At 40.0% G+C, this 25590-nt stretch overlaps 8 protein-coding genes across 13 annotated transcripts; 5 read left to right on the forward strand and 3 right to left on the reverse strand.

Moving 5' to 3' along the window:
* Positions 1-3060: 3060 nt before the first annotated feature.
* Positions 3061-5895, reverse strand: LOC130686695 (uncharacterized). Its single transcript, XM_057509830.2, has 7 exons — positions 5682-5895; positions 5530-5601; positions 5138-5440; positions 4365-5076; positions 3918-4287; positions 3610-3801; positions 3061-3522 (listed from the first exon to the last, which is right to left on the reverse strand). Exons 1-7 carry the CDS (start codon positions 5819-5821, stop codon positions 3188-3190), a joined length of 2124 nt encoding a protein of 707 aa, XP_057365813.1. The 5' UTR covers positions 5822-5895; the 3' UTR covers positions 3061-3187.
* Positions 5896-7115: 1220 nt separating this feature from the next.
* Positions 7116-9988, reverse strand: LOC130686694 (uncharacterized). The gene is made up of 7 exons (XM_057509829.2): positions 9769-9988; positions 9596-9681; positions 9193-9499; positions 8420-9131; positions 7972-8341; positions 7655-7846; positions 7116-7555 (listed from the first exon to the last, which is right to left on the reverse strand). The coding sequence occupies exons 1-7, from the start codon at positions 9972-9974 to the stop codon at positions 7221-7223; spliced, it is 2208 nt and encodes a 735-aa protein (XP_057365812.1). The 5' UTR covers positions 9975-9988; the 3' UTR covers positions 7116-7220.
* Positions 9989-10678: 690 nt separating this feature from the next.
* On the forward strand, positions 10679-11907 carry LOC130686707 (uncharacterized). Its single transcript, XM_057509848.2, has 3 exons — positions 10679-10799; positions 11098-11252; positions 11332-11907. Exons 1-3 carry the CDS (start codon positions 10704-10706, stop codon positions 11552-11554), a joined length of 474 nt encoding a protein of 157 aa, XP_057365831.1. The 5' UTR covers positions 10679-10703; the 3' UTR covers positions 11555-11907.
* A 1905-nt stretch (positions 11908-13812) lies between these two features.
* Positions 13813-16018, forward strand: LOC130686699 (battenin-like). Of its 4 annotated transcripts, none has more exons than XM_057509835.2 (11): positions 13813-14010; positions 14085-14224; positions 14285-14427; positions 14485-14643; positions 14699-14896; positions 14970-15129; positions 15208-15357; positions 15417-15499; positions 15569-15626; positions 15704-15869; positions 15943-16018. In XM_057509835.2, exons 1-10 carry the CDS (start codon positions 13962-13964, stop codon positions 15845-15847), a joined length of 1284 nt encoding a protein of 427 aa, XP_057365818.1. In that variant the 5' UTR covers positions 13813-13961; the 3' UTR covers positions 15848-15869; positions 15943-16018. The 4 variants fall into 4 exon arrangements, with proteins under 4 accessions (XP_057365818.1, XP_057365819.1, XP_057365817.1 ...); XM_057509836.2 differs by having other exon boundaries at positions 15704-15843; XM_057509834.2 differs by having other exon boundaries at positions 15704-16018.
* Positions 15910-18836, reverse strand: LOC130686697 (kynurenine 3-monooxygenase-like). Its single transcript, XM_057509833.2, has 12 exons — positions 18581-18836; positions 18016-18085; positions 17735-17925; positions 17590-17638; positions 17437-17524; positions 17258-17372; positions 17143-17199; positions 16826-17077; positions 16660-16746; positions 16452-16595; positions 16219-16380; positions 15910-16148 (listed from the first exon to the last, which is right to left on the reverse strand). Exons 1-12 carry the CDS (start codon positions 18635-18637, stop codon positions 16050-16052), a joined length of 1371 nt encoding a protein of 456 aa, XP_057365816.1. The 5' UTR covers positions 18638-18836; the 3' UTR covers positions 15910-16049.
* Positions 18837-19372: 536 nt separating this feature from the next.
* LOC130686706 (ubiquitin-fold modifier-conjugating enzyme 1) lies at positions 19373-20559 on the forward strand. 2 transcript variants are annotated; one of them, XM_059494104.1, is made up of 4 exons: positions 19373-19707; positions 19825-19992; positions 20091-20192; positions 20226-20559. In XM_059494104.1, the coding sequence occupies exons 1-3, from the start codon at positions 19453-19455 to the stop codon at positions 20160-20162; spliced, it is 495 nt and encodes a 164-aa protein (XP_059350087.1). In that variant the 5' UTR covers positions 19373-19452; the 3' UTR covers positions 20163-20192; positions 20226-20559. The 2 variants fall into 2 exon arrangements, with proteins under 2 accessions (XP_059350087.1, XP_057365830.1); XM_057509847.2 differs by having other exon boundaries at positions 20091-20559.
* A 274-nt stretch (positions 20560-20833) lies between these two features.
* Positions 20834-23204, forward strand: LOC130686696 (uncharacterized). The gene is made up of 3 exons (XM_059494137.1): positions 20834-20848; positions 21219-21395; positions 21458-23204. Exons 1-3 carry the CDS (start codon positions 20834-20836, stop codon positions 23201-23203), a joined length of 1938 nt encoding a protein of 645 aa, XP_059350120.1. The 3' UTR covers position 23204.
* Positions 23205-23542: 338 nt separating this feature from the next.
* LOC130686703 (uncharacterized) lies at positions 23543-25385 on the forward strand. 2 transcript variants are annotated; one of them, XM_057509844.2, is made up of 4 exons: positions 23543-23799; positions 24733-24969; positions 25026-25292; positions 25354-25385. In XM_057509844.2, exons 1-3 carry the CDS (start codon positions 23543-23545, stop codon positions 25273-25275), a joined length of 744 nt encoding a protein of 247 aa, XP_057365827.1. In that variant the 3' UTR covers positions 25276-25292; positions 25354-25385. The 2 variants fall into 2 exon arrangements, with proteins under 2 accessions (XP_057365827.1, XP_059350084.1); XM_059494101.1 differs by having other exon boundaries at positions 25026-25385.
* The last annotated feature ends 205 nt before the right edge of the window (positions 25386-25590 follow it).

Genomic DNA, 25590 nt, shown 5'->3' on the forward strand with positions numbered 1-25590 from the left:
CTTACACCACTGCAATATCAACAATATTAGGATCGATTGATTCGTTTAAGTTTTCTCTACATGGCTATTGAATGTCATATGAAAATCATGTAAAAATATGCATCTAATCGATGATTGCAATTCTTATGTTTTTTACATAAGCTCCCGTGACGCTAATTTGGGACAGCAGACTACATACTAGATGACATATTATGCTTTTGAAAAATGTTTAATTCAAGATGGCATAGTCGTAAGACGTGGGATTGCTAACCAATAGGATCGTGGTTCTATACTGACCAGTCACTACTATATCATTTTTTGAATTTTCCCATTTTTTGTGAGATATTTTTAAATCACTTAAGATACCTTACACTAACACAATATAAAAAATATTAGGATCAATGGATTCGTTGAAGTTTTCTCTCCATGGTTGTCGAATATTTTGTGAAAATCATGTTATAATATTCATCTAATCGGTGATTGCAAGTCTTGTGTTTTTTGCATAAGCTCCCATGACGCTAATTTGGGACAGCACACTACATACTAAATGACTTATTATAGTTTTCTGTTACAATATGTCAAGGGTGGCATAGTCGTAAGACGTTGGATTGCTAACCTGAAGAGTCATGGTTCAATTCCAGTTGTAGAAAATCAAAACTTACTTTTGCCTAAATTTTTCACTTTTTATCACATTTTGTGAGATTCTTTTAAATCTTCAATGACGCCTTGAGCTAACGCAATATCAACAAACACTGGTATCAATAGAATCGATAAACTTTCCTCTACATGGCAGTTGAATTTATCATGAAAATCATGTGATAATATTAATCTAATTAGTCATTGCAATTCTTATGTTTTTTACATAAGCCCCCGTGACGCTAATTTGGGACAGCAGACTACATACTAAGTGACATATTATGCTTTTCAAAAAAATTTATTTGCCATGGCGTAGTGGTAAGACGTTGGATTGCTAACACCAAATGGTATGGTTCTATACTGACAGTGCACAACATGCAAAGTTCAATTAAATCGATTTGTAATTTTTCCCTATGTGTGAGATATTTTGAAATCATTAAAGACATATTCAACTAACGCAATATCAACAAACATTGCGATTAATAGATTCATATAAATTTTCCCTACATGGCTGTTGTTGTTTTTCGTTGTTGTTTTACATCATTCTTGATTTTTTCACATTTCGTGCGATATTGTTGCATCGCAGTTTGTAAGAAAAATTGCAGAAAAAAGAAAACTCATTAAGAATTTTTTACTTCGTCGCTATATGTTTACTGCTGTATGATAGTTTCCTAGCGTTCTGCAAAATAGCTATTCAGTTTTAACTTCTATCTGGCATTGAACTGCAGTCCTTATTATCATGAGTCTAATGCTTTACCTCTGAGCTACCAAACTTCTGATGATAAAACTTCTATTTATAAATACTATTTAAATGTTACCCCAAAATGCAGACAAAAATATTACTTTTTGGGGATTTTATTTGACATGATAGGCAGATATCGTCTATCGTCCCTATAAATACATCGAATGTATTAATTAAACACAAGATTATATTTGAGCTGCTGAGAATTGAACCTCAGACCTCCGTCTCACCATCCAGACATTCATCCACTGTGCCATTTCGTAAGATAAAAAATGAAAATTACCGCCACCCCACGCCCTTCGAAAACAGTGTCCAGAATTAGCGCTTTCGCTTAAAGCACAATCAAATGGGGCTATGACGAGAACAACAAAACAGTTTTTTTTTTATTTTTACTTAAAACCAATGACTTATTAACAAATTTCTTCTACGACAAGTAAAAGGAACATGAAAAGCGTGAAAAACCACTGAAATTTCTGAAAAAAACTACAAATAAACTTGTGTCCCAATAAGGGACAACAGTTTCCGAAAAATTTCTCGTTTAGTCACTGGTAAAATGAAATAAAAAATACGGAATTACCTTTAAAAATATAAAAAGTTTATTGGCTTTGAAGTTACGAAAAAAAAAGTGAAAGAATGTAAATTAATTTTTTAAAAAGGCTGCGTGGATGAACCCAGACTAGATTCTAAGTCCCTAAAGTATTTTTGCGTTATTTCTATGAAAATGATTCAAAAAACGGATAAATATCCTACATCAATCGATTTATTTTTGAATTCTGCGTCGATTGATGTAAAAATATTGAAAAAAAGTTTTTTTTTTTTTTTTTTCGAAAATATCTGTGTCCTAAATTAGCGTCGGCTGTCCCAAATTAGCAGGAATGGGGGTTTTTTCTGGTTTGTAATATTAGAATAATACTAGCATTTAATGGGACAGACTTGTACTTAATCTGTAGAACTTAACTTGCTCTACTGTTTGATATAATTATTTAATGGGTTTCTTCAATTTTACCTTAGAAATTTCCTGTGCCGTCCAGGTGTCAGCTAACAAATCGTACGCTGTTTAGGTTTTTCGCCCGCAAGCAAAACGCACAGATTTCAATTACCGTTTTCTCGAATATTGTTATGTTTTAAATTTTGCCCTTTTGATAAATTGCGTAACCCCCTTTTAGTTTATAATTCGCCTATAAGATGTCCCAATAGAACCCCTATCAGTATACCATTCGTGATGCGACGAAATGTATGTTTTTTGTCCCAAATTAGCAGGAACCGGGCCTGTGTCCCAATTCGCTCTTTTACCTTAGTTCACAAATACTGTATTGCGAATTTCTATTTAATGCTTGATGCTTAGCGCTCTTGATGCATAGCATTTAACTTGAAACCGTTGTTAAGAAATTGAAACCTATTTTCAGGTGAGAAATGGGCTGTGAGTTAATCACGGGTCAAATTAAGTTTACAGGCAAAAAGTACTGCTGCTATGATAACGCCCAGTCGACTCACGTCACGAAAATAGAGCCGAAGATTCCCAAATTAGCTGCTTTGGTGATTGCATCATCAACTGAAGTGCGTATAGTTATGGGGGGCGTAATTTTTAAACGTAATTTTTGGTTTTCTTTACTTTGATGAATTGGGGAAAAAGACCATCACGTCTATTTGCTTCTTACTTTGCGTTCCATTTTGCCTATTTAATAAATTTCATTTCCAACAAGGTCGCTATTTCTGTCTTTATTGTTTCTCCTAGAATGTTGGTGTTAAACAATAGTGTCACTACATATTTGGATAAAATTTACTTTTCAATGACAAGAATAGTTAAACTTGAATTTCAAGCGGATTCCTCTACCGAGCGCTATTGTTAACGAAGAAATTGTTTCGTTCTGCGAGTCGGCGATTGCTGGATTCACTGTCGTTATCTTTTGCATCGTCATCAGTAAAGACTATCTGGTTGCTGCGCCTGAACACGATGTATTTCCTGAGGTAGGTTTCGCACGAAATCGTTTGCCTATATTCTTTGTTCTGTATCTTGTTGTTCATGGTGGACTGAACACCGTTCTCTCCTCTCAAAATCCCCTCCAGGTCCCGAATGTTCTTGTCATCCGGCAACAAGCCATCACACGCACTGATTAAATACTCTTCTTCCATTTTCTGACACAAGGCTTGAATGAAATAGGTTCCTTGTATCGCGTCAGAAATAAGACACGAGAATATATATAGGAATGATTGATTCTATCATTCATGAGAATCATCTATATAACACTTACCAGTACAAGCATTCCGTAACGAAACGAACCCCGGAATAGTTGATTTGATGGTCATAAAATCCATGATAGGTGGATTCCGATTGAGCTTGTCTTCTGTGACGTTGAAGGATTTAAAGCAATTTGATATGTATTTGATGACAGCGGATGCAGGACTCAGCAGCACGGTGGATTCTTTGTTTCCTTCTGCACTGTCTATAAATAATAAATAAATATATATTGTTATCCTAAATACATCACTAGATTTAAATACTAGCTACGACAAATTGCATTCCCGTCCTTAACTGTATTACGATGAATATGCAAAATACCTGATCCTGGGAAGGTTAATGGTACGACCTGTGTTTGACTCTGTTCCAGATCTCCTTGGCAAGCTTGTACGATGAAGATTTTTGGTTTGCCGTACAGGCTCGGACAAAAGTTATAAGAAAACTTGTACTTGAGCTTGTTAATGTTGACGTAATGCCCGTCAAAGCCGGCAATAGCGTTCTCTATGCCGTGGGACAAGAGGCAAACGACTAGGCAGCCATATTGCGAGAAATCTCTAGCTGCCAGTTTTTCCATTTCGCCTTTGATATCATACGACATTAAATCGTGATGAACGACAACATCAAAACCCAATTTCAAGAAAATGCATTTTAAGTTTGTCCAATCATGTTCACTTCCAGCCCGATGTGGAAGCTATGGTAAAAAAAAATTAGATATTTTAAATTCGTCGTTCAAGATGAAAGTGAATTATGAAAGGCCAATTTATTTACCGCGGAGAAATATTCCTGGTTAAAAATAACACAAAGGCCTGGCTTATTAGAATCGTATATCGGATAGTGTTCCTTGAGTGGTGGTCGAAAATATTCATGGTCGAGTACTTGCGAAAGGCTTGGCCGCTGTTTTTCATCGAACTGGATCATTTGCTTCATCAAAGCTATAGCAGTTTCATTCTGTAGTCCTGATGGCTGCCATTTTTCTTTGTACACAAAGTATTTCGAATTGCGAATGTTCATGAGGCGTGCGCCTTCACCATCACCAAACGGATGGGTCGGCCTGGCATCCCCATCGTCTGTTCCAGTCAAGATGTAGTAATAGAAACAGCCGAGAATAAACACATCCAAGGACTGATGAAGTGGCTGATTCTTGCGTCGGCTCTCCGGGGATTCCCACCCTTCCGACGCAACAGTTCCAGACAAATCCTTATCCGGATCAAGCATTCTGCTCAACCGGAAATCTGTTATTTTGATTGCGTAACGAATCGAGCCATTGCCCGACCGGACTTCCTTCACAAGGAAACTGCTCGGCTTTACGTTACGATGGACAAAATGATTTTGATGAAGGTAGTCAAGTCCCCTGGTTGCCTGGAATAAGATTCCTTTTACCGTTAGGGATGATAAAATGGCCGTTTTCAACGGAACATTTACGGACTTTTGTTCAAAGATATCAGCAATAGAGCACAAGCACAGCTCTGTGGCAATATACCTATGTAAGAAATTGGGGTTTACCATCAGCAATAGAAATAAAAGAAACGTATTTGCCTTACACAAAATCGTTTGTTTCATCCGTTTCATAGCAGAAATAGCGAATAAAGTTTTCGTGAATATTCAATTCACGTAGAATACGAAATTCACGTTCAATTTTAGACAACAAATCTTCCCTGATTAGTTTTTTCTCGATGGCTACTGGAATGTCGTACTCGTGAAAACCTTGGAAAATTCGACGTCGATTGGACGATGTTTGTCTTGGAGAGTTCAAAAATATTTTGGGCTCGCACTTCCGGAGTCCTTCATTGTTCACCAACCACTTGCAGTCGTAGCTCAGTTTGCCACGATTTCGTACCCAAGCTCTACCTGTAAACTCCACCATTTTGGGACGTACGTATTATGTATTATTAGCAATGTAATGTCGTATTGTCTGTTAGTTAATTGGGGTGACCTACCTTTAAACCTATCACTTTTGGAAACCACACCCAGTGATTTAGCTCTCCGAATCGCCTCTCGAATTTTGCTAAACGTTTAAGTTCACACCAAGTGCATAGAGCATCAAAATATAGCCTATTTAAAAGACTTAATTTGCTTCTTATATACCTGTAAACATCATTGTTGGTGTTAAGAGAAATCCTGATTTGACAAGAAGTTGGCTCATCTTGCTCTGGTAATCCGTCTTCAGCCAGTCCAGCACTGGATGAACCATCACCACCATTTTCCTGACGATTATCTGGTTTCATTTTAGTTCCCTAAGATTGAAACACTCGAAGATGGGCTGATATTAACTAACAGCGACAGAGACATTTTGCTAAACTATCGCTAAGTAATGCAACAAGAAAATGATTGAGCGGTCATTGAAAAAACTCTAAAGCGAATGAGCTTATCACAGCGTCCATGGAGATAGCGCGGAAATAAAACGGATTTTAAATATCTGGTCTTATCACAAGTGTGACGAAATAATTGTGGTGATGCAAGTAGTTTGAAATGTAGCTCGCAAAGCAAAATAACAATTCAAAATGTTTAATTGCATACAACTAGGGCATAAAAGAAAATGTAATGAACCGAGTTTTTCGCTTGTGTTTCCAACTATCGAAACGGCAAGCCAATCTATATTTTCTGTTCTTACGTTTCGCTGAAAGCTTCATGTTTTCTTAAATGACCGACGATAAAATGATTTTGAAAAAACAAGAAATTGAAGTTAGGAATCAAATGGAACAAATATCCATTGTATCTTTGCCCACTTTGCCGGCTTTCGATTGTGTCCCTCTTGGTATCGAAATGGAACGCCGGATGGATCGGATAATGGATCGTAGGAAGATACTGGGGAAAGGTGCCACGAGCAGATCAACTTTAGGTTTCTTTTGAAATTAAAAAGAGCAATCACGAGGACAGCAGGGATGCGCTAATAATATTTTGCGACAGTACTAATTTCTAAACAGCAGGCAAAGAATAAGGCTATTTATAGTCTATTAAATGTCACTACGTAACCCTCATAGTAAAAAGATAATGGAAAACATAATTTTAGTGCTATACAATGGATATTTCACATTTGTTCTAATATGCTGCCAGTTAACCCAACCCGTTGTTATTTAACGTGCATTGTAGTTCACAAATAGGCTACTGTATTGCGAATTTCTATTTAATGCTTGATGCTTAGCGCTCTTGATGCATAGCATTTAACTTGAAACCGTTGTTAAGAAATTGAAACCTATTTTCAGGTGAGAAATGGGCTGTGAGTTAATCACGGGTCAAATTAAGTTTACAGATAAAAGTACTGCTGTTATGATAACGCCCAGTCGACTCACGTCACGAAAATAGAGCCGAAATTCCCAAATTAGCTGCTTTGGTGATTGCATCATCAACCGAATTGCGTATAGGTATGGCGGTCGTAATTTTGAAACATAATTTTGGTTTTCTTTAATTTGATGAATTGGGGAAAAAGACCATCACGTCTATTTGCTTCTTACTTTGCGTTCCATTTTGCCTATTTAATAAATTTCATTTCCAACAAGGTCGCTATATCTGTCTTTATTGTTTCTCCTAGAATGTTGATGTTAAACAATAGTGTCACTACATATTTGGATAAAATTTACTTTTCAATGACAAGAATAGTTAAACTTGAATTTCAAGCGGATTCCTCTACCGAGCGCTATTGTTAACGAAGAAATTGTTTCGTTCTGCGAGTCGGCGATTGCTGGATTCACTGTCGTTATCTTTTGCATCGTCATCAGTAAAGACTATCTGGTTGCTGCGCCTGAACACGATGTATTTCCTGAGGTAGGTTTCGCACGAAATCGTTTGCCTATATTCTTTGTTCTGTATCTTGTTGTTCATGGTGGACTGAACACCGTTCTCTCCTCTCAAAATCCCCTCCAGGTCCCGAATGTTCTTGTCATCCGGCAACAAGCCATCACACGCACTGATTAAATACTCTTCTTCCATTTTCTGACACAAGGCTTGAATGAAATAGGTTCCTTGTATCGCGTCAGAAAGACGACGCGATAATATATTTAGAAATAATTTAGAAACGTTTGATTCGATTATTTCGTGAGAATCATCTATAGAACACTTACCTGTACAGGCATTCCTTAAGGAAACGAATCCCGGAATAGTTGATTTAATGGTCATAAAATCCATGATAGGTGGATTCCGATTGAGCTTGTGTTCTTTGACGTTGAAGGATTTAAAGCAATTGGACATGTATTTGATAGCAGCGGATGCAGGACTCAGCTGCACGGTCGATTCTTTGTTTCCTTCGGCGCTGTCTATAAGTAAAAATTAAAAAAATATATATTGTTATCCTAAATACATCACCAGATTTGAATACTAGCTACGATAAATTGCATTTCCGTCCTTAACTGTACTACAGTGAGTAGACTATGTAAAATACCTGATCCTGGGAAGGTTAGTGGTACGACCTGTGTTTGACTCTGTTCCAGATCTCCTTGGCAAGCTTGTACGATGAAAATTTTCGGTTTGCCGTACAGGCTAGGACAAAAGTTATAAGAAAACTTGTACTTGAGCTTGTTAGTGTTGACATAATGCCCGTCAAAGCCGGCAATAGCGTTCTCTATGCCGTGGGACAAGAGGCAAACAACTAGGCAGCCATATTGCGAGAAATTTCTAGCTGCCAGTTTTGTCATCTCGCCTTTGATATCGTACGACATTAAATCGTGATGAACGTCAACATCAAAACCCAATTTCAAGAAAATGCGTTTTAAGCTTTTCCAATCATGCTCGCTTCCAGCCCGATGTGGAAGCTATGGTAAAAAAAAAATTTGATGTTTTAAAATTCGTCGTCCAAGGTGAAAATGAATTATTAAGGACCAATGTTTTACCGTGGAGAAATATTCCTGGTTAAAAATAACGCAAAGGCCTGGCTTATTAGAATCGTATATCGGATAGTGTTCCTTGATTGGTGGCCGGAAATATTCATGATCGAGTACTTGCGATAGGCTTGGCCGCTGTTTTTCATCGAACTGGATCATTTGCTTGATCAAAGCTATCGCAGTTTCATTCGGTAGTCCTGATGGCTGCCATTTTTCTTTGTACACAAAGTATTTCGAATTGGGAATGTTCATGAGGCGTGCGCCTTCACTATTACCAAACGGATGAGATGGCGTGGCATCCACATCGTCTGTTCCAGCCAAGATGTAGTAATAGAAACAACCGAGAATAAACACATCCAAGGACTGATGAAGTGGCTGATTCTTGCGTCGGCTCTCCGGGGATTCCCACCCTTCCGATGCCACAGTTCCAGACAAGTCCTTATCAGGATCAAGCATTCTGCTCAACCGGAAATCTGTTATTTTGATTGCGTAACGAACCGAGCCACTGCCCGACTGTACTTCCTTCACAAGGAAACTGCTCGGCTTTACGTTACGATGGACAAAATGATTTTGATGAAGGTAGGCAAGTCCTCTGGTTGCCTGGAACAAGATTCCTTTGGCCGTTAGCGATGATAAAATGGCTGTTTTCAACGGAACATTTACGGATTTTTGTTCAAAGATATCAGCAATAGAGCACAAGCACAGCTCGGTCGCAATATACCTATGTAACAAATTGGGGTTTACCATCAGCAATAGAAATAAATGAAACTTATTTGCCTTACACGAAATCGTTTCTTTCATCCGTTTCATAGCTGAAATAGCGAATAAAGTTTTCGTGACTATCCAATTCGCGTAGAATGCGAAATTCACGTTCTATTTCAGTGATCAAATCGGCCGTCATTTCTGTTCTTTCGATGGCTACTGGAATGTCGTACTCGTGAAAACCTTGGAAAATTCGACGTCGATTGGACGATGCTTGTCTTGGAGAGTTCAAAAATATTTTGGGCTCGCACTTCCGGCATCCTTTATCGTTCGTCAACCACTTGCAGTCGTAGCTCAGTTTGCCACCATTTCGTACCCAAGCTCTACCTGTAAACTCCGTCATTACAAAAGTAGTATGTATTATTAGCAATATAATGTCGTATAGTGTGTTAGTTAATTGGGCTGGTCTACGTATAAACGTACCACTTTTGGAAACAATTTCATTGGGAAGAATTTTGAGCTCTGTCACACCCAGCGATGGATCTTGCTGAATCGCCTGCCAAATTTGGCTAAACGTTTAAGTTCACGCCAAGTGCGTACAACATCAAAATACAGAATCGCGTATTTAAAAAACTTAAGAGCTTCTTAATGTATACCTGTAAACATCGTCGTGGTTGTTAAGAGAAATACGGATTTCACGAGAAGTTAACTCATTTTGTTCTGGTAATCCGCCCTCGGCCAGTCCAGCGCTGGATGAACCATCCTCACTATTTTCTTCACGGTGACGGGCACCTAGTTCCAGATGCCCTAAAATTGGAACACTTGAAGATGGGCTAATATTCACTAACAGCGACAGTGACATTTTGCCCAGCTATCACTAAGTACTGCAACAAGAAAATAGTTCTAATGGAGATTTAAGAAACTGATTACAAATCTGAGCTTATCATCGGAACGCTGGCGTCCATGGAGATGGGGAAGCGCGCGATAAAAAGCCTTAAATTATCTTATTACAAATGTGAAGAAATGATGTGGTAATACAAGTAGCCCGAAATATAGCTCGCAAAGCTAAGTAATAATTCAAAATGTTTAGTTGCATACAAACGAGGACATAAAAGAAAATGTAATGAAGTTTTCGCTTAGGTTGCCATAGTAAAAAAAAGTGGGTCTGGTAAAAAGGGCGACGCAAAATTTCTACACTGCCAAACAGCTGTAGGTTTTCCATTCTTGTTCTATTTACTGGAAAAATATAAGTATAAAATCCCAGGCCATAGTTGCGAGGCCCCTCTCGCCAACACATACAATGTAAGTTGCACGTAACAAATTTCAGTAAATAAGATGACTACAGTTTTACCAAAGTTATCCGACATTACATTTTGGGTTGGGTCGCTTATCATTCTATTGCGTCGCAATGTAGGATGAGTTCGTCTGATTGCATTCTCTACATACAATTTTCCACAGTGTGGCTTTCTTCTCTCTCATCTTCGCACTGACGGCGCAAAAAGTGTACTAATTTTTTAGTCTGCAGATTTCTGAGTTTCTTAACCCAAAGACACTAGTGTTTACTTTAAAGAATATCTTTATTAAAATTCAGATGAGGATTCCAAGCATCAAAATGATTCCAACTTCAACAATCTTGTGGGTTTGCCTTGTCGGGCTGCATTTTCACCTTGTCAGCGCTTTGCAAGAGGTAAATGTGTTGGAACTTCATTCTACATTTTAATTGGGCATTTTTTTGTGCCATAAAAATTTTAGATTTTTTTCTTGCATAAGTCTAGATTCAAGCTGAATTCGAAATCGCCCTTAAATTCTTCTTGAATCTATTCTTAAGCTGATGTTCGTGAAATTCGTTTCGTCATGGGTCAAAAAAGACTGCGACGAAAAGAATTAGAAAAAAAGTGATTTATATTCTTGTTTTACAAAAAAAAATCATGTAACTTTTAATACTAATAGTTGTAATTATTTACTTATTGGTTGCGTTTCAAAAGTGTCAAATAGATTCCGATTGTTCTTCGCCTGATGTCTACTGCTTGGATGGCTACTGTGACGGACATTGCATCCCTTGCGAAAACTTTCTACGACAACCCCCTTATTTAGGTGGATGTGCTAAAAATAAGGAGGACTGCGGCTCGTGTGTCCCAGGGTAAGCGTTCGACTTGCATCTCCCAATAACACCAGAAGATAACCAACTGACATCCAACAAATATTTCATTTATTTCCAGAGCTGCCCCAGAGGAGCATGTAGGATTCCAACACTCCTTTCGATGTGAAATGATACATGAGTCTGCTCCCATTGATTCTGGTATGATACCGCAATGGTTTGCTTGGACGGCTACCGGCTTGGCATCCGTCCTTTTTATATGGGTCGTCTTTAGGTGCATTCGTCGTATCCGTCGCATTCGTCGCACGAAAAAATCTAATTCAGAACAACAATTGTTACCTTAGCCATATACGACCATGCAGATATTATCATCACCATTGACTAATAAATTACCCTGTGCCGAAATGAAACGGAGGAACTAACGGAAAGAATAGAAGTGATTATCTTCGCCACCAGTCCCGTGTACTAGACAAAGGGCTCAGTGTCAAAAACGAACTGCCACTCCTACCACCTACTTTGGCAGCTTCCGTTGATGTTCCTTGTACAGTGAACATGTATCGACAAGACAAGGAAAATGAATCGGAGGATTTCACCGAAGGAAGGCACAGTGAAAAAAACTAAAATTCGAGACCAACCAAATAAAAGCACTGTGGCTTCGTCCGAGAGTAAAGAATAAATAAACGTGCAACTATGTAAATTTTTTCTCAAATTTTGTATTCAATTCAAACAGTTATTCCGTTGTTTGCCATAATTTCAAGCAGTAAACGTAGTTGAAGAAGACGACCTTCCTTTTTTTCTATCTCTTACAGATAAAAGGTAGCATCCAGTCGTCAGCTGACAGGATGTCTCTGTCAAGTATTTGCCAGCAACTGCGACCGATACGGTGGCCAGTAAAATCCAGAATGACGTGAGCCCAGCGCCTGTCGCAGGGATTAAGATTAGACGCTCCGAATGTTTGAGCTTTCAATAAGGATAAAGCCTGGTCGATCACCAAGTGGACATCTTTCGATTCTGGACAGAAATTCCAGTAGGATGAGGCTTCCATTGGTTTCGGATGATCAACCCAGCGCAGTTCATACGGTAAATGGGATTCCAAATCAAAATAACCACCTGTCCACATGTATCGCGAATATTCTTCGGTGTACCCAAATATGTCTTTCTGATGGGATTTCACGTAAGCGTCGACGATTCGTTCTTCATGCCCTGCTTCGATCGAAAGTAAACGCGATCCTTGGCCGATCTGACGGCAAATTTCTACGCTTTTTGCGTAACTGACGGGCTCCCTGAAGAACTCGTAACTATACTGGGTTGACACTTTCTCTGCGGTGAGTAATGGCCGAAGGGGACGCTTGTTCTTTGAAAACACAAAATTGGGAAACGGAGCTGGTCTCTTTATAACTGCTGTCACAATCGGTGAAGATAAAACTGCAGTGTTAACTATTTCATCAGCACTGAACGGGAGGACTGTTGTCTGCTGAATTAAGTCGTTTGAAACATCATCGTACCTCTCAAGAGTCGAACTTATTTCTGGTGTTACTTCCGCTTCAACCTCGAAACTAGGTAACGTAACTGTTGTAGCAAGAGTTCCAACAGTTGTTTGTTCCGTTTGAAATGTGACTCTTGGAGTGTCGTGTAACAAAACAACTTCATCAATAATCGGATTGGCAACAGCAGATTCATTAGCTGAAACAACGACGTCGTTTCTCGTAGTTTCGTTGAGTTGTGGCTCCATCGTAGTGGCCACTGCAGTTTTACTGTCCATAGGGAGAGGAGCAACATCTTCGTGATTTGGAACCGTGTACGCAGATCGGTCTTCAGATGAAAGAGCACGTAGGACATCAAAGATAACCTTCGTGAATAATCGATAACGTTCTATTTCGGTCAGTCTGTCATTAGGAATTCTGATCCTCACAGGTGCGAATTCTTCATCGTCGATGCTGGTATCGTCAGGTGTCAACTGATGTTCGTTCCCTAACCTGGTAACAAATCTAGTATCGAATGAGTTAGTTGATGTGCTCTTTATCAGCTCAGGAGGGATAGTGTTTCCGGTATGTTCATCGTTAAGTTGTGTGGTCTTGTCAAATATATGGCTGGTTTCATTATCGCCAAGCAATATGGGCACAGCCACCCTGAACGTGAGAGAGAGCATAACGACAAATACGAGTGTCCCAATGATCCAGGCAAAAACAGGAAGGCACGATCTTTCGTTAGTATCTCCCATTTTTCCTTTCTTTTGTTTCAAAATAGAAATGTCAGCACATTAGGTATTGCTGGCAATGTTGTCTTCGTACCTTACACTTTGTCTGTTGAGATGGCGATCGTGTTTAATGTACTATTCAATCAAATTTGATATTTGCCATTATAACACCAGTATTCATTTCGTTTTCAGTTTTTGGCATTAAATATAAAAAACATTGTTCTGCAAGTGTTAAATAAACAATATTATTTTTTGTTGCTTCTTTTTCCAAATGTAGTAAACAGTACTGTTTATGACTCGGCTAGGATCGCCGGAAAACGATTCGGTGGTAAAACAAGCTGGAAAAGAAATTTCAACGTGTTTCCCTCATGGAAGAGCCATGCTGTTTTCTCAGACGCAAAACTAACAAATGGCAACGCTGCTTTGTTTAGGTTCGGATTCTTTCAAAGAAACTATTTCTACCGCCCACCTCGTAATATAATATATGTTCACGTTAACAGCAAATTAAATTTTTAAGTTCTATCCAATCGCATTTTTACTAACACTGAAACTAAATGAGTTATTCACATGCCGACGAAATCGACCACACAGTGCCGTACGAAGGTTTTTATCATTCCTTATACCATTATCTTTTGCATACGTAAATGCGTAACAATAACCTGTGTGCTACGCATTAGATGAAACAGAAGTAACGACTCAAAAAGAAAAACCCCGTAATCTGATTGCCTACTGGCTTTTGGGCCTTTGCAACAATTATGCATATGTCATTATGCTGAGTGCTGCCCATGATATTCTCAGTGAAGATTTTCAAGGAAATGTAAGTTATTAAAACTCATTTCGTTTAACAGAAAGTTATATGGTTTCTGGATCAAAACAGAGCACAAATCCTACACCAAGTCCAATAGTTAATAATAATTCAAGGGACTGCAACCCAGTTTCAACTGGTGCCATTTTACTTGCAGATGTCCTACCAAGTCTAGCTATGAAGCTTACGATGCCTTTTCTCCTAACTCATGTCAGGTATGACAAATGCCACATATAATATAGAGCAAAAAATAACAATATTGCTGCTTTAAGGTTGAGAGTTCTAATTGTGATAGCATTGAGCAGTGCAAGTTTTCTGTTGGTTTCATTCAGCACTGCTCAGTGGCAAGCATTTTTGGGTGTTGTGTTTGCCGCAATTAGTGGTGGACTTGGGGAGGTTACCTTTCTCCAATATTCATCAAAATATGACAAGTAAAAGTTGAATGCTTATTACATTTGCCACTTTTTTAGTACCTGAATTCTACAGGAACGTAGTCTCCACCTGGTCATCCGGTACTGGCGGGTCAGGACTTTTTGGGGCATTATCATTTGCTGCTTTAACTACCGCCGGCCTTAGTGCACGAAAGACAGTTCTATTGATGTTAGTAGTACCGGCATTAATGGCAATCACGTTTTTCTTCATACTTGACCATGCAAAACGGCGCATAAAATCACGTGACAATAGGTTTGTGCTAGAGTAATCAGGTAAAAAAAAATCTCTGGTAAAAGTTGGTTTGGTTCTTTTTATTTATCTCTAGTGATTCCGAACCTTTGATAGAAGAGAGTCAATCTGGTGTTAAGGAGCACACTCCGCCAATCAGTATGCGATCCAAATGTCGAATGCTTCCGCGAATGGCTCGCTTTATTATTCCTTTGGGATTGGTTTATCTGTTTGAATATTTTATCAACCAAGGAGTGGTACCTGGAAATGCCCTTATCTTAAAAAAATTTAAATTAACATAAAATAATAACTATTATTTTTCTATTTGGATCTAGTTTGAGTTGATATATTTCAAAGGCATATGGCTGGATCACCATAGCCAATATAGATGGCTACAAGTGGATTATCAGCTTGGAGTTTTTCTGTCCCGTTCCTCCGTCAATTTGTTTCGGGTAAACGCCATTTGGCTTTTAGCTGTTTTACAGGTACAAGTATTAAGACTGTTCCTCACAACAGCAACTAAATCGAAATTTGTAATCTGCAGTTTGTAAATGTGATTCTCCTGACCACCGAAGCAATTTTCTTGTACATTCCTTCCATATGGGTCGTCTTTACAATTGTTTTTTGGTATGTCGCGATTATAGCCCATTCTAAAAAAAAAAAGTCGTTTTAAAGCAGTCATTATCGTTTTTACAGGGAAGGACTCTTGGCCGGCGCCGCCTATGTAAATACATTTTATCGGGTAGCCCATGAGGTACAATTTTGAGCAATTTTGCACATCTTATTTTAAAAAGCTCAGCAAATATTATCACTCATGAAAACACATTTCAGACCATTCCTCAAGAAAAGGCATTTGCGATGGGAATCACCTCGCTCGCTGGCAGCGTCGGAGTCTCAACCGCTGGAGCCTTGGCTGTTCCCTTCCATCAATATCTGTGCTCGCTTCCGCTAATCAATCGCATTAGTAAATGGTGAACAAAGCTTTGCTTTTTATGATGTATTGTTCAGCTCTTTTGATGCACGTGATAAAAGGCAAATTAATTTGAATTTCATTTATTTTCAAAATGCAGAGCTTTTGTCGTACCGCAATAAAGTCTTTCACCCAGTAATCAAAATGCGTGGCAAAAATATACCAGTTCAACGGGAGCTACTGAAGACTAGTTATTGGGCGAAGCAATTAAAACAACTTCTGCAGGTAAGATCGGAAATTGTATAAGGCAACGACAGCTGTGGCAACGACGGCCGTTCCGGTACTCCAAAGGAGTTTTGTAACCACCTACAAAAAAAAGAGAGAAGAACAGGTGTTAGCTTTATATCTGCCCATATATTAATATCAATAATCTTACGCGATCCTGCCACTTTTTGTTTTCGATACACAAGTGATAGCGCATCCTCGAGAAAGTCACCGAAGTGTACAGTGGGACCCACCAGTTAGGGAACAGCCAATGCATGACGGTGTCGAAGCGCTTCCTTACCAAAAATGAAAAGCGATTCACCAGGTCTCGCATCTACACATCGTCATAAATGAAAAACAACGTCTTGAATAGTGACCTTAGGACAAGAATCAAGAATTCCAAACCTCAATGAAATTGTACAGAGCCAAATCGCAAATCGCGTGTGCGTCTACGTGACGATATTCCGTGTAAGCTGGTAAGACTTTTTCTAAATTATGGTCCCCATACTGATTAAGGAATTCGTTAAAAACCAGGCAGTCCTCGAAACCCTGTATAAATTTTGCAATCGATGATCTCCTTATTCAGATATACTTTACAAAACGAATAGCTTACAGCATTCATTCCTTGTCCATAGAAAGGCACCATGGCATGAGCTGCATCGCCCATTAGTAAAGCTTTTCCGGCTTGATGGGGATAGCACTTAGACATGGATCAACAACGTTAGGTAAACTTGCAGTTCGAAGTGAAAAATATTCAACGTTAACATGGTAATAATTACTTTAACAGAGATGAGTCCCGATGGTTTGGTAGCGAAGTAATCTTTCACGAGCCTTTCCTTTCCGATTAAAGGTAATGAATCGGCATAATGAGTTTGAAAGAACGCGATCAATTTCTCGGGAGTTGTCAGTTGCTCAAACATTTCGTGTGGCATAAAAAGTGTCACAGTCCATGAAGCATCTTGATTGGGTAACGCAATCATCATAAAGGAACCTCGAGGCCAGATGTGTAAACATTTCGGATTCATGGCGAACTATGGTTCAATATGTTTAGATTTCCGAAATCTTATTCATTGCTATTGGAAAATCTCAAACTTACATTTCCAGAAGCTGTTGGAGGTATGCATAGTTCCAGATAATAACACGGAATATACTCCTAAATTCAAATACGATTAAAATTATAACTGCAATCGTCTCAGGCACCGTAAACTTACTTGTGAGTAATTGAAACGTGCTCTTTTCATGAACTGCTTGCGTACGGCAGAGTAAGCACCGTCAGTGCCGAGAATCAGATCGGCATTCGTTTCTACGATTTCTCCGTTGTTGAGACTACGATTTGAAGACGAAGTGAGATAATTTTATAGTCATAGTATAAAGGATAATTAATTCTCACTTTTTAAAAGTCATGGTGCCCTTGTCCAGGTCAGAATCCACCATCTTGTGGGCAAAATTGAAATGGACGTTCGGCAGCTTTTCCGCGGCTGTAATTTAAATGAAATTGATAAGAAAATGGATTAATGCATCCGTATCCTAGCAATAAAATTACCATTCAGGAGAACCTCGTTGACGAAACGACGACCAACGGAGTAAATGCACTGAACACGGAGAAATTTTTTTTATTGCGTCACACAAAGAATCGAGTAACGAGCATTTTTAAGCTATTAACAATACGAGTGTTTGCCAATTTTTACCTGTCCTTTTTTTCCGTAGGGAATTTGATAAGTAGAGCCGTCCACCCGATGGATCATGCGCGATTCCATCGGAAGCCCGTGATTTTTGATGATCTCATCTTCTAGTCCAACTTCTTTCAGTCCCGAACGCCCCCGGATTGACATAGCCAAATTGATACTCCTACCTGGCACATGCTCCATTAGCCTAATGTCTAAAGAAAAACAGTCGGTGAAAACATGACTTTCTAATGAGTTCTTAACGACCGTCCTCTACGTTTGAATTTTTAAAAGGGCGTTTTTACCATCTCGTAGTTCGTACAGCTCGACATGATGTCCACGTTTGGCCATATAGCATGCCTGCAGCGATCCTACCTTTGGAATATAAAAGAATGCTGAACATTTTTGTGTCGAAAAACGGCAGGTCAATTATTACTACGCAAACGGCGGACAACGAAACCTTACGACGTTAGCCGGTGAATCCATTCAAACGTCACCCGTCCGTATATGACATCTTACCCCGCCATGAAGTTTTAACATAACAACATGGCTTTGTAAGTGCATTTTAAAATTTTATTGTGACGTCATCAATATTATACTAAAACGACTTTATTTTAGGATGGAACTAGTAAAGATAATAGCGTTATAGAACTTTCCGCAGAGAAACCTCCAGGGTTGATACTGCCGGAGATGCCAAAACAAGGTCGTTCTCTAAATGGTCAGGCTATTTGTTAACAGCCTTCATAGGAATATGGCATTGGCATTGCTATAACAACACTACCAATTTACATAACAAAGTTTAACAAAAAAAAGAGCTAACAACTTCGATTCTGTTATCGTGCGCTTACATAAGCAAGGAGTGTAACTTACCAATCCGCCGCCAACCACAGCAATTTTGAGTTTCTTCTGCGGATCTCGGCTGGTCATTTTCAAAAATTAGCAACGCGATATAGACTGCACCTAGACTCCCTCAAACAAGATTGAGATGCGAAAAAATTGCAACTAGCGGATTGCTATGTGGACTGATTCTGATTGGGAACTGTGAATTTATTGGTTGGAGCAGAAGCACCAGTCTGACCTGTTGTGAGGTGCGATCGAACGACGACTGCGCGAGGCCGACTGCGTAGCAACATGCATACATTAGGACTTCTTGAACAAAACAGCCTCAGGGAGGAACATATAGTTTCAAAGGCCTTTAGGAAATGCATTTCGTCTGCGGGGGAAACGGAAAACATGCAGACAACAAACGGAAACGCGAAGTCGAAAAAGTGCCCTTCGCTGGAATACATGAAATGTGATCTACGGTTTAAGCACAGCAATGATGGGTACCTACTTCGTAAGGCTGTACTTCCGTTCGATTACATCCGTTTTTCCTCTACCGAAGTAATGTAATATTGATATGGACAGTTCCGACCCAATCCATAATCCAATAGGACAAGTATAATTGTATTTTGTATAGAAACAGTGAATTGATTAATAAGGCATTGTTTTTATTCATTTCTACATGATAAAATTCATTTAATGTTCTGCATTTCAACACTTGTCGCCTTACAAACAAGACGTTTTAACGCGAACTTAAACTATACTTATAATTTTCAGGATATTCTCCTTGTCGTTTAGAAAACGGACACGAGATGGCGTAAAAGAATATTGACGTGTCAGCCTGCTCTTAGGAGTTCAGACGAAAAAGTGTCACTTTGAACGCATGTGACTAGTGAAACTTTACGATATACACGAAAGAAATGGTGGACGAAGCGACTCGGAAAAGTTTGAGCGGTATCCCTTTGCTTAAAACTAAAGCTGGCCCTCGCGACAAAGAGCTTTGGGTTCAAAGGTTGAAAGAGGAATTCCAGGCACTCATCAAGTATGTCGAAACAAACAAGCAACAGGATAATGACTGGTTTAGACTCGAATCCAATAAAGAAGGCACCAGGTGGTTTGGCAAATGTTGGTACATACAAGATCTGCTAAAGTATGAGTTTGATGTTGAATTTGATGTGAGTAAACCTTTTCTACTTATTTGATTGAGACACCTTGTTATCACTATAGTAAAACATAAGAGAAATGTAAAAAAGCTTGCTGTGTAATAACAACAATCTTTTTCGCACCAAAAGATTCCAGTAACCTATCCAACTACAGCACCTGAAATTGCTCTGCCAGAGTTGGATGGAAAAACTGCCAAGATGTACCGTGGTGGAAAAATTTGTCTAACTGACCATTTTAAGCCCCTTTGGGCTAGAAATGTTCCCAAATTTGGAATAGCTCATGCTATGGCTCTTGGGGTATGTATGGCCTTTTAAAATTAGTTGAGGGAGAATAAGTGATGATTGCCAATCATGTTCCTGGAAATTAACATAAAAATAATCTTATGTTATTGCAGCTAGGACCATGGTTGGCTGTAGAAATTCCCGATCTTATCCAGAAAGGTGTCATCGTATATAAAGAAAAGTAATGCAACATATTTTCATTTTGTGTTGTACTTCTGTTGCAAAATGTAAAAACAAAAACAAAAAACAAAAACAAAAACAAGCGAGCGATTTAAATGTATTGTACTGCACGGGAAAAGAATACAGACGAACTGCTTTTATTATGCAAGGATCCAAGGAAGCCATGCACATCGATTAATTTTATCGATTCAACTAACTACGTTGCATAGGTATGCAATTGAAAAAAAAAATCCGAGCCCTTTTCCCTACACCGTTCATATACATATACTTCTGTACCATGCTCTATGTAAAAAAACCTTCCATGTCTTCTTCATACGTTCGCTCTCCCCCATTTACCGCCTGCTTTATGTCTCCATGACAACGAAAAGCTTGATGGGGTCAATAGATCGAAGTTGCTCCTCACCGCACAACTAGTTGTATGCATTTTGTGTCTTAATTCACGTTCAATCTTCAGGGAGAACGCTCATGTCGCTGCATTTTAGTGCGAATCAGGTAAGGTTCATTATTCATTTCTAATAGAATTGTAACAAAAATAAAGCTTAGTTTTAGACAAGCACTGTTCCTAGGATTACTAAACAACAGGACACTGGTCCGCTCGATTATAACTATTATTACTGGGGGCATACGTTACAATTGTCCCCGATTCTTCCAGGTTGAGTAATTGTTTAAAGGCATTATGCAAACGATTGAGGTATTAAGCGGATAACAGTCTTTTTTCTCACTAGACTCCCGCCCTTTTGTTGTAGTTACGATGGCTTGATGGAAAATCCATTCGCTTCTCGTGGGACACATTTTTCTACTCTCGTGCTTCTTTTTTCCCCCCTTTAACATTACCGTCCAAGTGGCGCAGAGACAGATGGGGTATCTCGATTGAATTTGTCAGCTAAAAAAAAGCGAGTCGCAGGTGCCGTTGTGTTGAACGTAGATCTATGTAGCTGTTCCAGTCCAGTCGACCAGACGTCTGTAAAAATCCATCGCTTTACGTGAACAATTAATTGAATTTTACAACTGCAAAAAAAAACATCGATCGTCTTAAAAAATGTACTCTTATCAACGTGTAGTTTGAAGATGCTTACGCACCGCAGCGGCTTGGCAACTGGCAAGTGCCAAAGAATTTTCAAGAGCGGCCCCGGATTCGACTTGGTGCAACCCGCACAGTTGCTGATGACAATGGTCATTTTGTCGGTGGCCTCCCATCAGGCGGACGGAAGAATAATAACCACCATCTAAGATTTCAGGTAGCCTTACGTTAATTACGGACTTGCTAAAAAAATAACTTGGATATCATTTTCTTTTTCAGAGCGCACCATTGCCAAAGACGAACCAACTCTTTATTTCTGGTTTGGCGGTGTCGACGGCCAAACCAGCTAAGTTAGCCAATAAAGGCAATCAGCCATCGGGTGGATCGAACGAAACTGCATCGTCTCGAAAAATCCAATCTTCAGTGGAAAACGAGCAAGAGTTGCGTGAAGAAGACGAGGAGAGTGGAGAGAACGATTTGCGAAGTGGGAAAGACGAAAGCCATCTTCAACTTTTGAAACCACTGAGCAAACTTTCGTCATCCATGCTTCCCGAAAATCCACGTAAAGCGGCCATGGTCTTGGCCGCTCGCCAAAAAAACCACCGACCTCTGCCCGATCTGATGTTGGAGTCGCGTGACGTGCTCATTCCGCGCAACTGGAACCAGCCGGAAGCGTCGGCCGTGACGGTGGAGACGACCAAAGCCAAGGGACCAACCTCGTGCACCAAACGGATGGTGGTCCGTTTGCTCCCCGAGGGCGAATCGGTGATAGAACGCCGTCCGAACGTGATGGAATTGGCCATCAAGTGGGACGTCACCAGCCCGCCATCCAGCGCAAGAACGCGAAATATTAATCTTGCTGCCGCTAATACCAAACCCGTTGAAAAAACACTTGAATGGCTCTACGATGCTCCGGTCATCCAACGCTCAATCAGCCGACCTGAATTGAGAAACCAACCTATCAATAGCTCAATTAGTCAAGCTCAAAAATCGCCTCCTTCCGATTCAGCGCATGGAAGTGCCCGTTCCAATGATAGTATGGCTTCGGGTAGAAGCCATCAATGTCCACTGAAGAATGCGGAAACGGCTGTCAATCGAAGCCGATCAGAGTTAGGATCCGAACCGGAATCGACCAACAATAGTCCACGTTGGCCGAAAGATACCAATAAGGCGGCGCTGGCTGACCTTGACGAACCAGTCAAGAACACGTACAGATCCGCCGTTTCGTCCGCAAGTCCGCCAAAGAATCACTTTCTCGTTTCCACTTCCGCTTTCGAAGCCAAGGCAAACGAACGGAGTGAGCCAATCATGCTACCAGAATATCCACTTCAACGCCGATCTCCTGTCCTTCAGTCATTCGCTTCCAAATCTCTTCCTACCGAGCCTAAACAAAGTATGCATCAGCCCCCATTTCCGTTGAATGAATATCCGCCGCAACATACGGAATCAGCTACTTCGAACCATTATCGTGCTCGTGATTCTCAACCATCACCACATCATCAATGTGATCACGATTCAGGTATCGGAGATGTACAGGATAGGCCAGACATCGAAGAAGAGGAGTACGAAGATCGACACGAAGATCCGGACAACGGGATTCGCCATTCCGGTCAGTTATTACGCAGCACTTCTCGACCTTGTTTGGCTTGCCATTCGTCACCGCAACCGAATAACAAAAGCATTATTAAGAATCATAAGAAGGCGCCTTACAAACAAGCCATGAAAGCAGGAAAGCCTTGCCTCAAAAACCAAGTGGAATTGGAGAAAGTGATTCAACGGAGACAGAGCTACCGTGCTCCCAAACCGGCGCCGTTAAGCTCTCACGCACGTCACATCCGCGGTACGTTGGCCCCTCCGCTGTCTGCCGGCATCGGCAACGAGCCGATAGTCGATTATCCCGATTTCAAACGACTGGATTCGACTTACCGGCTGTCTTACGGGGCCCACACGCAAACTCAACGTCGACGCCCGAAGACACTGACGGCCATATTGAACGAGAAGAATTGCCGGCAATGGAGGTCATAAACATTCCATCTGCAGTGGTGCCCCAATATCTCTAGTCAATCGTTACGAAACACTGCCACTTCATTATTTCCATCGTCCTGTTCTTTCCATTTTTTTTTTAGTTGAATATGATCATCGTTTAATCAGACTTGCAAACAAATCCGTGCACGTTGTTTCGTCCTTTTTGGATCTTCATATTTCATATAACGTTCTTCGCAATTTCACTTTTTAGCTCAATATTATTATCTTGTCACCTCTTTTTAATTACTCATTTCTTTATGTTTTCGATTGACGTTTTTTGGCCGATTCGTTTTGAAAGCGGGAAGAAAGCACAACGAATACAACTTGATCTCTATTGTCATGCGCGGAAGATGCTGGATTTTTTCCTCCCCCGTACTGATGTCCCTTCCGCTGATTGGTGAACCGGCAGCAGGATGTTCTGTTCTAGCTTTTGCGGATTGGTTCTCTCCTTATATCCTTGACTGCTACGGTGATCCGGATGCCTACCTACTTGGACGAAAACAACGAGTAGACCAAAGCGATTGCAGCTTCCCATCGCCGAAGATCATCCCAGTTGCAGTCCCGCTTCTATATTATTCTGCATACGGTTTGGAAAGGTAACTATTTAAAACCTTAAGCGCTAGTGAACTTGTAATTTAGCAAAATGTTATTTTATTTTTTAAATATTTAAAACTCCAAATGACTGATAGTTGAGTAATAGCTAGTTTACCTGCTGGGTCTAAATTGACAAGTTTTATCCAAGCGCTTTGCTTGAATCTTTTATCTTACATGTCGTAAAGCTTATGCTGAGTGTTGATAATGTTTTACACAAAAGATTGGAAAAAGAAAAGACAAGATTGATTGAAGAGAATTGATAGCCCTGTATAACGTAATAGATGTTGGGAGGGGCGCAAAATAACAGCGTTGGGACTACCGGAGAAATAATATCGAGGGGTGTTACCCATCCGTGTCAGTGTTATTTCCCAGCGGAGCGCTCCTGTTCACTCCGTTGCTGACGCACAATCACCCCTTTTTTTTCTAGTCAAAACATACCCCTTCCGTTCAGTTTAGAAATTGATTGTATAATGTGAATTAAAAAAAAAATAGGAGTCAATGCTGATGGATGAAAAAAGGGGAATTTATGGTGTTACTAAAAAAAAATAGGAACAGACCTAGGTATGTTGCTAATTTTATTTTAATCCACTGAAATCTAATTTGATGGCAGTAACGTTAACAAATTTAGGTTACAATAACGTAGATGCTCATGTCTTAGAAAATGCGATCTCAATTTGCAAAATTTCAGTATTCTGAAAGGTTTAGTTTCGTTAACGATTGGGAAAATGACGCGGAAACTCATCGGATTATGGAAGCAGTAGGATAGAGAATGTCCTGTTGTAAGATTGTTCGCTCATTGGATTGTGTTGGCTCAACGTTAAGCACTTTGGGGCAATGACAACAACACGAATGTATTAAACGGAAAACTAACGTCAACCAGCTTGTTCAAACCCTTCCAAAAGCGTATCAATTATTCTTTTTCCCTCGTCCTACAGGGAATTACAAGCGGGTAACTGCTCATTGAGAATAGAAAACCTCTTTTCTCACTGCCACTACAAAAGTCGAGTTCCAGAAGGAGAACTAAACATGAGCTATTCCATGCCTCACTATCATCCAGGATCGGACCTAGGGCTCAATGCACAGCTGCAAACCAATACAGTCACGTCATCTTCTATCCCGCCATCCAACACTTATGCCCAGTTTCATCAAGATGAAAAGCTATCAAAAAAGAAGTAAACATATCTAATGCCTATAAATGCCCCTATTCAAGTTGCGCTTTAAAAATTAGGAATTTAAGGACGCCTCCTGGAGTGACATTGAGCCGAGAAGAACGAAGGCGTCGACGGAGGGCGACGCCCAAATACCGGTCAGCTCACGCGTCCCGTGAGCGCGTTCGCGTAGAGGCCTTCAATTCCGCTTTCGCTGATCTCAGAAAGCTACTTCCAACTCTTCCACCGGACAAGAAACTCTCCAAGATCGAGATCCTCCGTCTGGCTATCTGTTACATTGGCTATCTCAATCACGTTCTTGATGTCTAGATTCAATTTCCACTATGGTATTAGCTTTATCGGTTTTGTGTGTAAATACAGCATCTTGTAATATTCAACAATGTTTAGGTGTAGTGAGATCCAATACAAAAGAACTTGTATCACTGCGATTTTCCGCCAATTACCGTTACCCTCGCAACTGGCGGATCACAGATGGTCTCGTGGTTGATTTTGAGGAAGCTTAATGGTGTCATTGGCAGGATGTCTTTTATCCACAAGAGGGGAGGGGAAAGAACCCACACGGAGGCAGCACGGGGACAAAAAAAAGTCAGTTAATAAATGCAAACGATCACGGATACATTTGCA

The sequence above is a fragment of the Daphnia carinata genome, chromosome 2 (assembly GCF_022539665.2).
Source record: "Daphnia carinata strain CSIRO-1 chromosome 2, CSIRO_AGI_Dcar_HiC_V3, whole genome shotgun sequence".
Taxonomy (NCBI): domain Eukaryota; kingdom Metazoa; phylum Arthropoda; class Branchiopoda; order Diplostraca; family Daphniidae; genus Daphnia; species Daphnia carinata.